Source organism: Mangifera indica, chromosome 12, assembly GCF_011075055.1.
Source record: "Mangifera indica cultivar Alphonso chromosome 12, CATAS_Mindica_2.1, whole genome shotgun sequence".
In the NCBI taxonomy this organism is placed as follows: domain Eukaryota; kingdom Viridiplantae; phylum Streptophyta; class Magnoliopsida; order Sapindales; family Anacardiaceae; genus Mangifera; species Mangifera indica.
The window spans coordinates 7937578-7951793 of NC_058148.1; the positions used below are offsets into that span (position 1 = coordinate 7937578).

Consider the following 14216-nt stretch of genomic DNA (forward strand, 5'->3'; position numbering starts at 1 on the left):
TTATACTTTTTTTACAGAAAAATATTCACTAAAAAAAATAGATGATAAATGAAAATTTGATTTTTGAAATTTATAAAAGGTGAGAATTTGTTGTTTTAACAAATCTTAGGTGGTAAATAGTCTTTTGGTAAAAAAAAAAAAAAGGAAAAATTTGCCCTAATTTATTCATCAAAATAGATCAAGGAGTTGTCATGCTGCAATGGTAATGTTTCTTTTTTTTTTTTAAATCAAAATAGATGTTGCCCTTATGGCAAAAACAACTGTGCAAAGTTGGAACAAATTTTTGCAATGAAAAAAAAAAAAAAACTCTTGAAAATCAGTGTTCTTTTAACCTCCCAAATATATATATATATTTTAATTTAAAACAGAATCATTGTATTACTTCATCAATGATTCAAGTGAAAGATAACATTTGTAAATCTTTTTTTTTTTTGGTTGTTTAAAGTAATATTTTCAAAATCAGATTCATAGCCGAACTGATTATTTCACTGAATTATAATTTAATCAGCTTAACTAGTTGTTTCAATCAATTCCTAAATTATTATGTGTTTTATAAATATTGTTAAATATTTACCATATTTTTAAATATAAATCATATGCATATAAACCAAAAATATTTTATGCACTTTCTTTTACTAGAAATACTTGTAGAGATGGCTAACTTGTTTTATATTAATAACACCAGTTCAAAGGCCAAAACAATCACCACCCATTATATTTTCATAGTTGAATGTTTCATAGTTAAAAATTGGAAATTAATAAAACTATATATATACCGTGTTGAATATATAGTTTCAAGTACATAATTAGATACACGAATGATATATCATCATATGATTAATTGATTTTGAATTAAGTATAAAATAATATCAATCTTATGATAACAAATCATTTGTATACTCAATTATTTATTCAAAACTATTTGTATGTAGCATTACTATCAATAAATAAATACATTTTTTCCATTAACTTATCTTCCAATATTAGTAGTTTATTGCAAACTTATGTGATTGAAAATAATCATTTGATAACTACTTATTTCCATCTAATGGTTCATCATTAATCTTTTACACAAACAAACAACAAAATTATTACAGAACAAACAAATAAATTGACTAAGTGCAATGTTATATGCATATGTATATACATAAATATGTTATGATGTGATTGGGTGAGTTTAAATTAATGTCAGGCAAACAATAAATTGACCAAGTCTCTAAGAGCTCACAATGTCAAGTCCAGCCTCCTTACATGTTGGTTGCATACATGAGTCCTCTAACAACCAGCCACCCATAACCGGAGAAAGGTCATCAATAAACTCATATATGTACACACTAACGACCACCAATTCTAAGTAAGGGGTTCCATCCATGAGTTACGACCTGCATATTGAATAATAATTTGGTATAAGTGTGTAGTTTGTCCTAATAAGTAGGAATTTGTTACACATATTTTGTTTGTGCCAAAACTTTAGGAATTAGTTGTGCGGCTATTTTCTTGTTCACATCTAAGTTAATAGCTAATTTCTTTGTTCTTATCTCATTGTATGATTTTACTTGTTGAATAAAGTGTATAGATTTCCCCTTCTTTAATTCTCTATTGTTCTTGTATTTTTTCAGTAACATTAGTATCAAAGCCACCCTACAAAAAAATAATAATAATAGAAGCAGTAGCTTTTTTCTCATAACAACATATTATCGATGGCCTCTAAAAATTATGTACAAGTTGCCATTATGATCATTAGAATATGTTGATGGAGAATTTCTTGAGATCTAAGGAGTACTAGCAAGTTGTTTTCAATGGAATACCCGAACCAGCAATTGGTGTAGCAAATACCAAAGTAGAAGGACTAAAGTTAAAGGATCTCAAGGCAAAGTATTATCTATTTTAATATTGGAAGTAATTCTTTGCAAAGATACTTTCAAACTCAATTGGGATTCCATGAAAAAAAGATATCAAGGTTCGACAAAAGAAAAGGGATACTAGCTTCAAGCACTTCGCACAGAGTTTAAAACGCTTCAAATGAAGTCTAGTAAGTCAGTTACAAATTACTTTTCACGAGTCATATTAGTTGCCAACAATTTGTGGATCCATAGACACAAGTTAGATGACATCACCATTATTAAGAAAATACTCCAATCGATGACACCTAAATTTAATTTTGTTGTCTGTGCTATAGAGAAGTCGAAGTAAATTGATAAACTTTCATTTGATGAACTGCAAAATTCCCTGTTGATTTATGAATAGAAGCTCAATCAGCAATATAAGGATGAAGAAGCATTACAAGTTTCTACCAACAATCAGTATTCAAACTTCAAAAAAAATAGAGAGGTGCAAAGGCAAAGAATCAAAGGAACGCAAGAATCAATAACAACAATCAAATTCTCAAGAAAAAGAAAGGGAACAAAACAGATCTCACACAAATACTCACAACGCAGAGTCAAAAGACAAGTCTCATGTTGAGTGCTATCAATGTCACGTGTAGATATTACAAGTCTAAATGTCAAACTAAACTGTCTAGGGACAATGGAAAAAATCAAATTTTGCAGAGGAGAAGGAGATAAGCCTTTTAATGGCTTGTCAGAAGGAGACCTGCATGGATGAGTGATTATGAGGTAACAAGAATTGATTAATTTGAAGATTCACTTACACATTTTGCTCTATTTTTAGGTTGCAATCCTGTAACATTTGAAGTAGCCATCAAACAATCAAAGTGGAGGAAGGCGGTGGTCAATGAAATTGCAAACATCAAACTACTTGGCGTTTGTTCTGGTATGTAGAAATTTGTCACTCATGTTCTGGTTGTGCTAAAACTTTAGGAACCAGTTCTGCACATCTAAGTTAATGGCTATTTTCTTGTTTTTATCAACTCATTGTACAACCTACTTAAAGACTTTTAATTGTTGAATAAAACATAGATTTCCCCTTGTTTCATTCTCTATTGTTGTTTTCTTTTGGTAGGTATTCATTCTCTATTGTTGTTGTATTTTTCAGTAACACTTTATGCGCACCACATGTACAAGTATGCGCTGTTAATTTTCCTCAGAAGCATTAAATCCAGATCTATCTCTTTTTAGCTAGTTTTTACAGCCTTAGATTGTAGAAACAATTCCTATCTTGCCATGCCTCCGCCAAGAATCAAAAGTAGAAATGTCATCAGTATAGGTATAAGACAAGCCAAGTAATAGCAAGAAAAGACATAACTTAACACAAAAAATAAAGACGAGAAAAATATATATATACATACACACACACACACACACACAAAGCAAGAGATCACAATTCTTCTCTTCAGAATCATAACTATCCACCATTTTAACTATAATCAAACAAAGTTGCAATATTCTCTCTCGGGACTGGACGATTAAATTTGACAGTTCACTGATTAGCCTCCCCCCATACTGCTAAATGTTATTGTTCATATAAGTCAATTGGCTGTGATATACCTATGCAATTTCAATTTACTTCAAAGAAAAGACATTTTCCATAGCATGACAACATGATAAGTAATGATTTCATAATTACAAACTTAGAGCTTGATCTGTAATCTTTTTATAAAATAATTTTCTGCTTTCATGTCTCAGAAAACGTGTAGATGTTTCCTCAATGCATGCATTTTGGAATATAAATCTAAATGTTTTAATACATTAAGCACACTAAAGTGATAATGTAAGGAGATGCTCATTTAGACAGTCTCCTCACCACTCCATGTTGAATGTGTGCTTCAAGACGCGACAGAGGTGATGTTGAGTAGACTGTAGATTACTTGGAGAAAACGCTGAGTGTATCACTTGAAGAAGAATTTTTAGTTGTTAGAAATTCAGTTTAAATCTAAGGGTGGTGTTGTGTTTTGGAAATTCAAAGCATGGATTGGAAATCAAATCAGCTGCAAAATGCAGGTGTTACAATCAGACAATGGCAAAGAGTATACTTCATAGTAATTCAACAAATTTTGTTGAGGAAGTAGGCATATAGCATCAGTTGGCGGTTTCTTATACTCCACAACAAAATAAAGTGGGTGAAAGGAAAAATAGAACAATTATGGTAATGACCAGATGGGTGCTACTCAAGAAGGGTTTGCCTAAATAAGTCTAGGCAGAGGCTGCAAACACTGTTATTTTCTTGTTGAATAGACTTTCAACAAAAGCTCTACAACAACAAACTCCTTTTGAAGCCTAGCATAAATCATCATTGCAAAAGCTTAAAAAATCAATTATATAACAACACATATCAAATATATACTCACCCATATATTTAAAATAAAATAAATACGTATGTTTTATAGAACACTTACCATTCATCATGGAGAAGCATGGAAGCACAATTACATATGAATCCCCTAAAGAAGCACAAAACTTTTAAGAGCCCCATCAACCAATCTTTTTTCTAAAGCACCCCTGATGAAATTGGGTTGTTCTTGCTCTAATTCTTCACCAATTTGTTTCTTTGTAAAGCAGTAAACAGGGGCCTGCCATTTCTCGTCCTCAAGCACTGCCCCCACTTCAAATGTCATCACATGAGCTTCTCTCCCTGCAAATTATTCATACAAAAAAAAATAATTTATATAGAATATAAATTAATTTTTTTCGTGGTTTTAAGAATAAGAAATACAAAAAAGGATGCAATTATGATTTTTTTTCAAAAGTAAGTCTTAATTTAATTGAAAAGAAATTAATTGAATACATACCAGTGTAGAACATCCAATGAACAGGTCTTTTAGTGACAATATCTTCATAATACCAAATAAACCCAACTTTTTGCCAAACATTACAAACAAACCCATCCACGTGTTGCTGTCCCAGATACTCCGCTCCGTCGAGCCAGTTCGGTCGCAGAATGCCCACCTCCAGTTGCGCGCTTCTGCACTCCTTCTTTTCCGGTTCCAAAGAGTAAAAAAACGACGTTCCATTGTTCCATTCGAGGTCGTAAAGGAGGCCGCCCAATTGGCTCCGGATTATGTTGAAGTTCCGGCCGTTGGGCCAGTCGTACCAGAGGTCGATCATCTGAAGAATTCCGGTGAAGTTCATGAAGAGAACGGCGTGGAATTGAAGAGGCCACGGCTGGGGTTTTGGGGCGGAGGAGGAAATAAAAGAGGAGGAGGTGAAGAGGACGAAGATAGTGGAGAAAAAGAAGATGGATAAAGGTTTGGTTATAGAGGCCATGGTTGCTTGACCCTTTGAGTACTTGTTTGACTGGTTTTGATAATAAAGAGAAAGCGGTGCATGGTACAGGGATTAAATCATATAAAGTGTGGGACCTACGGGTAAATTTAACAGTTTTAAATTATATTATAAAACCCATTTAAAAAATATATATATATATAGAAATATTAATTAAAATAATACTTCATCTATATTAAATTATACTAGTCAACATTAACATTATACATATTATTAAGAGATAAAATTATATATATTTATTTTAAGTATATAAATAAATATATATTTATTTGTATTATTGTACGATTAAATGATTTTAAATTAAAAATTTTTTATGAACAAAGACTAGACATGAGATATTCAAACTCTCAATCCCAAATCTTTGATAAACAAAGATTAGGCATAATAAATAGTAAGTAGGCACGATCACACATTCTAGGTTTTTCACACTTGACAACGGAAAAATCATCTTATTTTGGCCAAAATCATTGTTTCATTCAACTAATTAATCAATAAATTAACAAGAAACAATTTTTCATTATCTAACAATTAATTTTTACAAAAACAAAATCTTTTGATATACTAACCAAAATGCGAAAATTTTATCCAACTCTCAAAATTCCCATCAACGAAAAATCTATAATTTTCTAGTGAAATAAATAGTTTATACACCTAAATCATATATTAGTGAACTAATAAACAATTTTTGTTAAATAACGATGATATGTCTTGCTAATTTATTTTTTTGTTTTAATTAAATTTTAGATTAAAAAATGTTATTAACTAGGGATTTTTTATACTTTTCATATATTTTCCCCTAAACTAATGAATAACAAAATTTCTTCAAAGGTTTTAAAATAATAAAAACTCCCTCTTCAAGGATTTTTAATACTAACAAATAAATAAATAAGCAATTTTATCATAGTGAATATACTAAATTTTTCAAGAAAGAGCCTTTTCAACCACCCTCTATTATTTGTTTTTTTTTAATTTATAATACATTATTTTGATTAAAAGCAAAAATATCAAAGTAACAAATTATCGGTAGCTATGTACATTACTTTGATCTTTGGGTTTGGCTATTAAAATCTTGTTCTATCTTATTCATTCTACATTGGGTATACATTTAGCAATAATCACATTCCATTAATTTTCAAAAAATCTTAAATACACTTTAAATTACCAAAAATCTACTTGTAGGAAAAACAGAACACTCTTTGAAATATCGAAAACCATTACAAATATTTAAAAGAGAAATTAATATTAAGCATTTGTAACTACTAACTAGAGTTGGCAACGGCCAAGCCCAAGCCCATACACGTCTTAGCCCAAACTCCTCTTTTTGACTGGCCCTATGGGTGACATAACTCACAATTGTAATAGATTGTTGTGTCAAGCTTACACGCTATCTAGGTCATGTCTGAGCCTAGAAAGAGATCGATGGGTCAATTTGACATGACCCAATTCTATTTAATTTATTAAAAAATAAAAATTAACATTATATTTTTAAAAAACCAGAAAAATATTAATAATTATTAACTAGTTCTGTATTTTTTATGATATTATATTTATTAGTTATAATATCTTCTGAATTCACTGTAACATGGAATATTATCTTAGAAACCCAAAAGATACTATCCAACAAAATAAAAATTAATATTATATCTTTGGAAACCAAAATATATTAATCATTATTAAGGTATTTTGTGTTTAGTATGATACCATATTTATTAATTGTTAATACTTTAGATTCTTCATAAGACATTAATAGTCAATATTTTAAAACTTAAAAAGATATTATCTAAACAATAATTAAAAATTAAAAACGTATATGAAAATTCAACAGACCTGTAGAAGTACGCAGACAACACACTGAAGCACAACCCAAGGAGTCATAGGCCATACTGCAAGCTTTACAATTTTACGAGGTCGGCTTGGCCCAACCCCTGAACACAATATGCCACGCCAAAGCCGGCTTGGCCGAACACAGGCCACTGCCACCTCTACCACTTACTAAAGTTCAGACAGATGTCAAACGTAATTTCTTTCTTACTGCGACCAATATACATTTCAAGTGATGCTCAACCAATGTTATGTTAATCATTGTTGAAACCTAAAATGGGAATTAGTCTTAACCAAAACCATACATTCATTTTGTGGGATAATTTCTCCTACCATGAAAGAGTCCCGTGGCAACAGTTTGCTATAAAAACTAGTAGAAAGAAAGCCATAATGGTTCAGGCAACTGGGGCATGCAAAAAGCCCGTATGAAGATATGAATATGAAAGCTTCAAAAAACCTGAACTTACCGCACTTGAAAATTGTCAAAACATATTGCACAGAGTATTGTATTTGTCTAAATGTACTTCAATCCAGAGATATATTGTTGTCTAGAGATTATATACTGGGCAAGGGAATAAATAATTCCTAATAGCCCCAATACCTTAACCTGGATCACATCTGGTATTATGATGGACGGTAGATTAAGTGGCAATGTCAGTAGCGCTGTTGAATCTGTCTGCTTACTGTAACACCACACAAACTGATTGAAAATGATATGGCTGGGGAATGTAAGAATGAGGAGAGCCAAATTCTTGACTGCAAAGAACCAATCAGGACCGCCAATTTCAAGGCCCCATCCAGCATTCCCATGCCAGATGTCTTCCCATATGCTATAGAGGGCACCCAAGATCAAGTAGCCAGATATGGCTACCGTAACGGGGAAATATCTCTGCTTGTCCCCAAAACCAGCAACAAAATCAGAATCCTGGTTGAGAAGCAGTAAAATAGGAGCCAGGAAGAATATGGCCTGATTTGAACCACCAGTAAGATTGAAATTCAATATTAGACATATTGCAAAGCACATTATGGTAGCAACATTGCCAACTGCGGGCATCCATGCCCCCTCAGCAGCCATCCTCTTGATCGAGAAAGTTGGCACCGTAGATACACGACGTTGCTGCATGAATCTCGTTCGTGTAAGAAAACTAGCAGAACTGCTTTGAGTAGATTGGCTATGCCTGATTCCCCCCCTCTCTACAAACTTTTCCCGCACAAGCGAGGCAAGTTCAAACTTTATCTCTAAAGCTATAAGCATAAATATTGCTGCATATAAACCAAGAAGAGATGTCCTTGCACCCTCAACAGCCAGTAGAGTTGTTAGCTTCTTGTCTTCCTCTTCAAACTCGCCAACAACACTGTCTTCCATGAGGCTTTTGATTCTGACCTGACCCTCCAACAAGTATGTCACAGGAAAGAGAGCCACAAGTGAAGCAAATATCCATGGCAGGAGTTTTGTGCTTGAAGCAGATGGGAAATGGGTAAAAATAACAAAGACAGAGGTGCCAACCATGGTTACACAGATGAGTGCATGTAGGACAGGAGCCTGAAGGAAAAACTCAGCAGATATGTAGATACCAAGAGCAATCCCCATGGCAATGGAGTAAAATGTTCTTAACTCTACAATGTACTTGATGGGTATGACAGACGTCACAGCTGCTAGAGTGAGCAATATTGCAACAATAAGCAGCCAAGAGGGCCATGTAGGTTTTGATGCCAAGAAGCCATAGATGGAAATGTCATCAGCAGATTGACGAGCAGCTTTAATTAGGTCAGACTGGTAAGTCCAAGATAATGGAATTGGAGGCTGCATTAGAACAAATAGGAGACCAGTTGCCACCACCAGCACTAGGCATCTCTTGGCAGGCTTCATAAGAAAAGAAAAAGTAATTAGTCCAGTTAATCTATGTACAGAAAACTCATGAATCTGGGTGTAAGCAGTACAAGAACACTTTTTCATCAGGCTGATGAGGATTAATTATTATTCACTTCGTAGTAATCTTTCCTCCACTTAGTACTGCAAATTCATTAACATGTCCATGATTTTTCCCAGAGTTCAAATATATACTCAGACATCATAACAAGACCAACATTATGAAATCTCTACTGCATGATAATTTATTGCATCACAGCATCATGCGAAAAAGGGTCATTTTCTGATTGTGAACATACCAGGACGTGAGAGAAGTGTAGAGCAACTATGGGCACACATGCCAATCCTGTCAAAATGATACAGAAACCCAGAAGTAAACCATCAGATGGAGGTCTACCATTCCACCATTGCAGGGCTTCAAAAATTGTCTCACGGCAGAACCACACCGATAAAGCCACCACAAAAGCGTGGGCATAACCTTGCCAAGCTTTCATCTTTGAGGCTGTTCTTGACCTATCCCTAAAAAGTTCAAAATTTGAAGTAACAAGCAAAATCAACCCTAGTAAGAGGACCTATCCCAAAACAGAAAAGAAACCCGAAGAAAAAAATGAATTACATACTTGTAAAGAAGCAATGGAGGAGAAACAGCTAACAAAAGAACTGCAGTCACCCAGACAACAGACTTTGAAGTAATAAAAAGCATAGCCAGCTTTGAAGAATAGAGGCAATTCAAAACCCAAACTGTTTTTGGTCCAATTCGCTGATCCACAGACAGTCTTCTCACTATGGCCAAACCTACTAAAGTTGTCAAAATGACCATGAAACTAGGATACATAACCTCATCCTCCAGCCCATAGTAGTATATGCTAGAGTAATTATAAAATCGATCCTCAATATGGGATAGCAGCAAGGCATGACTAATCAAACCAACCTCTGTCAAGAAATGCAATTTTGATGGTAGGAGAGCTAAACCAGGAACAGCCATGGCCAGGAAAATATCCGCAACAATGAGTTTACAAAAGGATTTTAATGTCATGCCTGCCAGCCATATATTTAGATCCCAGAAATTGTGAACCACAAACCAAGTGACCATCAAGCTCCCTAGCAGCCAAAATGCGAAGTAAGATGCTAAGGATTTCTTAGTAAAAAAACGAGCCATATAAAAGCCAGCAACTGAAGGCAGTGGAATCAGCTGCAAAATAAAAATAAATGACATTCTAGTTTTTCAGAACATTCAAATCAAAGTTTCTTTAAATTTCACGAGATACAAAATTCAATAAACAGTTAGTAAACACTGAGTAGATACAAGGGACACGTTACAATGCATATGGCTTAATTCAAAACACATTCCACAAGAAAATTTTTATGGTAGGTGCAATCTACAAGCAAACTGTAGGCGTCTACATTAATCAGGGAACAGCCTGAACTCCATTAAAAACTCAGATCAAATGTAGCACAAAAAGAAACTCAAGAAGACTCAATGTATTGTACCTAGTGCATAAAGGGTCCCCAGTTATGCTTCCTTTAAAGTAGACACTCAATCATTCCTATATATCTACCTCTTAAAATACAATTAGTATATATGGAAAAGATCGATGAGACCACATTTCTACACTCTTTTAACATTATTCTTACACATATGGATCAAAACATTAAGGCCGGTTAGGAAAAATTAATGGCCTTTGGAATTACACTATGTTATAAGCAACATCAACCGTCTAAATTACTTCGATCCGATGGTGCAAAATACGGGAAGAAATTGAGCAAAAATTGCCATGTCATGTATCCTAGCTGTATTAGATACTTTTAAGCTCATGGTATGTAAACATTGATATCTTTATGCATTGAGCTTCATATCCTCTATGTAAGGACGATTTTACATAGCCTTGAGTATTCCTTTCAAAATTTGCATCCCATTAAATAATTAAACTTTGCAATTCTGACCTCATTTCTATCTCCAAAACTTAATCCTTCACTTTCGCAATTTGAGCATTCTCCCTTACCATCACAACCCAACTTTGTCATTGCATTTGCCATTTCAACAGAATGTGTAACCAATTAAGCGTAAAATTTCTTCCTGAAATATGCCACAACAACTCTATTTTTCGTTATCTAGTGGAAAGCATTGTATTTGAACCTATTACAATTATAATTCCCCAGTAGCTAAACACAAATTCTCATATCCTAGAATGTTTCGACTTCACTCATACTCGTCCACTAAACAATAGCTTTAACCATGGGTGATCAATACTGCTTTTACTATTGACACATTGTCAACTGAAAAAAAATATTATTATTCACTAAAAAATCTTGATCAAGAATTGAGATATATAACTGGTCTAAACCCAAAAAAAAATCCTCGCCATCCCATTCCTTCTTGTGGCACACAAAAAAGTAGAGAAGCTTTGGGTGTCGAGAAAAGATTCCACAAACAACATTCCTGACGTTTGGCTTCACTAAATCAGTATTATATTAAACAATTTTTGATCCTATATAAAATAAGATTACATACCATTCATATTGCATGAGGTATAAATTATGAATGTCAAGAGACAACAGTATAAGCATATCATGATATTCACACATCATGATTGTACACACGAGTTGATAAAAAAATGCCAATTGAAATACATTTCTATACAGGAAGAAGCGTACCCATAGAGGGAATCCCACAACAATTGCGCCAGCAGCACTAACTACTACAGCCAAAGCGGTAAACACCAGAGAGCTAAACGCATCCGAAATTATACCAAGTGCATAAGCACCAGCTCCAGCAGCCCCTCCGAGCATAGTAACAGTCACAAGAAGATAATTCAACGGAGGTGGAACCTGAATGTACTTCCCAAATGAATGAAACACCACCCGAATCTCCAAACAAATAACCACCACAACCAAAGCAACAGCACCATTAGCCACACGAATGCTCTGCAGTTGATTGTCATTCTTTGTAACCCACCAGAGCGCACCTCTTGTAGATGCATATAATTGAAACAAAAATGGAATAAAGAACAGCAAAAACAAATCACAAAAAGCAGCACCCGAGGAAAACGCAACCGAGTAATGGGATGCAATGTGAAACATCAAAGGAAAAAACAACAAACTCAGCGTATGAACACAACTTTCAAGCTGCCCAAGTATTAAATTATCATCAGGAATCTCCCCACCATAATACTTAACTTCTTGCTTCAATTTGAAACTCGAAAGACGCGGAACCGAATACAGCCAATAAAAAACACAATTAAAAATCATCAGATAATAAGCTGCATTGTTCATGCCAACAGCCGAAACGGTTGCCCAGGTGAAAATGGCCGATGAAGTGAACGGCAAACAGGCAAACAAAACCCTCTCAAGAGCAAGAACAATAGAAGGGTTCTCCATTTGAATCCACTTAAACTGAAGCGACGCCCAAGTGCCTATCATGAAATTAGTCTGAGCGCACAACAAAAGAGCGAGGATACCCAGAGGGATCGAATTGAAAGTCACAAAGAGCGACGAACTGAAGAAGAATGCGATCTGAGAGGCGATTAGCGACGACCAAACACCGAAAAAAGCACCTGATTTGAAGTTAAGTGAATCTATTATGTAAGAAATCATTAAACCTAGGGTTAGGGTTGCGACAACCGGGGTCCCACCCAAATCGAGCAAAAATGCACCGCATGGGACCAAAGCAAGGGCGACACGGCCGTTGTGTGCAAATGACGTAGGCGAGAAGCGTGAGTTCTTGAGAGATCGGTTGGTAACATTACTGGAAAAGGAACCGTTAGGGTTAGGGCTAGGGCTAGGGTTTGAGTAAAGGGAGGGGGAGGAGGAGGAGCCGCGGTCGAAGGAGGAGGAGAAGGAAGGTGCGCTTATGGTGGCGGATATATACGGCCGGAAAGAGGCGCGGGGATTTAGCTCCGGCGGGAGCATTTTCGGCGGTGGACACAGAGTGATGAGGGGGAGAGAGAGAGGGGGGATTTGACAGATTTGAGAGTTTAGGGTTTTGACATTTGTTGGGTTTGAAAATCACGTGCTGGGGAGAACTTGTACCGTTGAATTAAGATTTGGCGGGGTCTATACCTACTTCATTAATTTTGATTTGAAGGTTGACTGAAATGCCGTGTGGCGTTTGAAAACAAGGTTTGATCAAAAGTGGGGTGTGATGAGAATGGTCAATACTTATTCAAGGCCAAAGGATCATTTTTCACCCAAGTTTAGGTACGTATTTAAAGTTATATTCATCAAGTTTAAAAAATCAAAAGTTATATCTATCTATTTAAAAATTTAATTAGTATTAAAAATAAAATTATCATTTAATAAAAAATATTAAAAAATTAAAATTTTATTATATTTATCTTCCTCAATTTAAAAATCACATAATTCTTCCCGACTTAAAGTTTAAAAAATCAACATTTTTCTTTTAAAATTTGTAAACTATCTCTGACCGCATTGCCTCTCCTTTCCAACTAATCCTCTCATGTTGATCAAATCTCAAGCATTGAAAAATCCGATTTTCTCTGAGGAAAATAATTTTGTTTTCGTCGAAGGAAATTAGCTTTTTCGATGCTCGGGATTTAATCAGGAGGGAAAGATAAGTCTAGAGAGAGAGCCAATATAGTTAGAGATAACGAACTTTGCTATCTTCAACAACTATTTGCAAACTCTTAGATAAAAATATTAATTTTTTAAATTTTGGGAGGAGGGGATGGGGGGGGGGGATTGTGAGTTTTCAAATTGAGAGAGGTATAAATAATAAAATTTTAGTTTTTTAATTCTTTTTATTAAATAATTATTTTAATTTTAGTTCTAATTAAGATTTTAAATAGATGAATGAGAATTTTGTTTTTTTAAACCTTACGAATATGAGTTTAAGAACGCTTGTAAACTTAGGTGGAAAATAAACCTTCATGTCCACAACTTTTATGCACAGAGACTGCACATACACTGCGGTCTTACGTTAGTGGGCCGTAAATGAAAGCCCATTAAAAATTTATTGCTTATAATTTTAAGTTGGGCTGTTAAAGCCCATTAGCATACCCGTATTTCAAGTTGGTCAAGCTGAAGATTAAATTTGCTGTAAGACAGTGTTAGAATTTTTATAATTATTTTTTAAAACAATAAAAAATATAATTTGAATTCTTAACTTTTAATATGTAAGAAAGTGTTTTCATAAATAATTAAAAAATATTTTTCTAGGATAAAAACAAAGTAAAATAATTATAATATTTGTATCAAGAAAATTTTCCTGATAATTCAATAAAAGAAAGTGTTCTTCAAGGCACAAAATAAAAAAAATATATCAATTATATGTTAAATCAAAATAATATATATTACTTTGCAAACAACTTTTAAAAAAATATTTTGTT

The 14216-nt window shown here is 34.0% G+C and overlaps 2 protein-coding genes across 6 annotated transcripts; both read right to left on the reverse strand.

The window, feature by feature from the left end:
• Positions 1-1007: 1007 nt before the first annotated feature.
• LOC123192477 (uncharacterized protein At4g14100-like) lies at positions 1008-5225 on the reverse strand. Of its 5 annotated transcripts, none has more exons than XM_044605047.1 (3): positions 4688-5224; positions 4295-4530; positions 1008-1382 (listed from the first exon to the last, which is right to left on the reverse strand). In XM_044605047.1, the coding sequence occupies exons 1-2, from the start codon at positions 5160-5162 to the stop codon at positions 4340-4342; spliced, it is 666 nt and encodes a 221-aa protein (XP_044460982.1). In that variant the 5' UTR covers positions 5163-5224; the 3' UTR covers positions 1008-1382; positions 4295-4339. The 5 variants fall into 5 exon arrangements, with proteins under 5 accessions (XP_044460982.1, XP_044460981.1, XP_044460984.1 ...); XM_044605046.1 differs by lacking the exon at positions 1008-1382 and adding an exon at positions 1904-2229; XM_044605049.1 differs by lacking the exon at positions 1008-1382 and adding an exon at positions 2346-2592 and having other exon boundaries at positions 4688-5225.
• Positions 5226-7290: 2065 nt separating this feature from the next.
• LOC123192476 lies at positions 7291-12922 on the reverse strand. Its single transcript, XM_044605045.1, has 4 exons — positions 11527-12922; positions 9492-10063; positions 9171-9390; positions 7291-8865 (listed from the first exon to the last, which is right to left on the reverse strand). Exons 1-4 carry the CDS (start codon positions 12778-12780, stop codon positions 7516-7518), a joined length of 3396 nt encoding a protein of 1131 aa, XP_044460980.1. The 5' UTR covers positions 12781-12922; the 3' UTR covers positions 7291-7515.
• Positions 12923-14216: the final 1294 nt, after the last annotated feature.

What these genes read in the sequence shown, in the direction of transcription:
- LOC123192477 (XM_044605047.1), bottom strand. Translation starts at nt 5,162, where the DNA reads ATGGCCTCTATAACCAAACCTTTATCCATCTTCTTTTTCTCCACTATC. An exon ending in TCATTGGATGTTCTACACTG is followed by an intron (nt 4,531 to 4,687) that starts GTATGTATTCAA and finishes AATAATTTGCAG; the next exon opens with GGAGAGAAGCTCATGTGATG.
- LOC123192476 (XM_044605045.1), bottom strand. Translation starts at nt 12,780, where the DNA reads ATGCTCCCGCCGGAGCTAAATCCCCGCGCCTCTTTCCGGCCGTATATA. An exon ending in TTGTGGGATTCCCTCTATGG is followed by an intron (nt 10,064 to 11,526) that starts GTACGCTTCTTC and finishes TTTATTTTGCAG; the next exon opens with CTGATTCCACTGCCTTCAGT. An exon ending in TACACTTCTCTCACGTCCTG is followed by an intron (nt 8,866 to 9,170) that starts GTATGTTCACAA and finishes TTTCTTATGAAG; the next exon opens with CCTGCCAAGAGATGCCTAGT.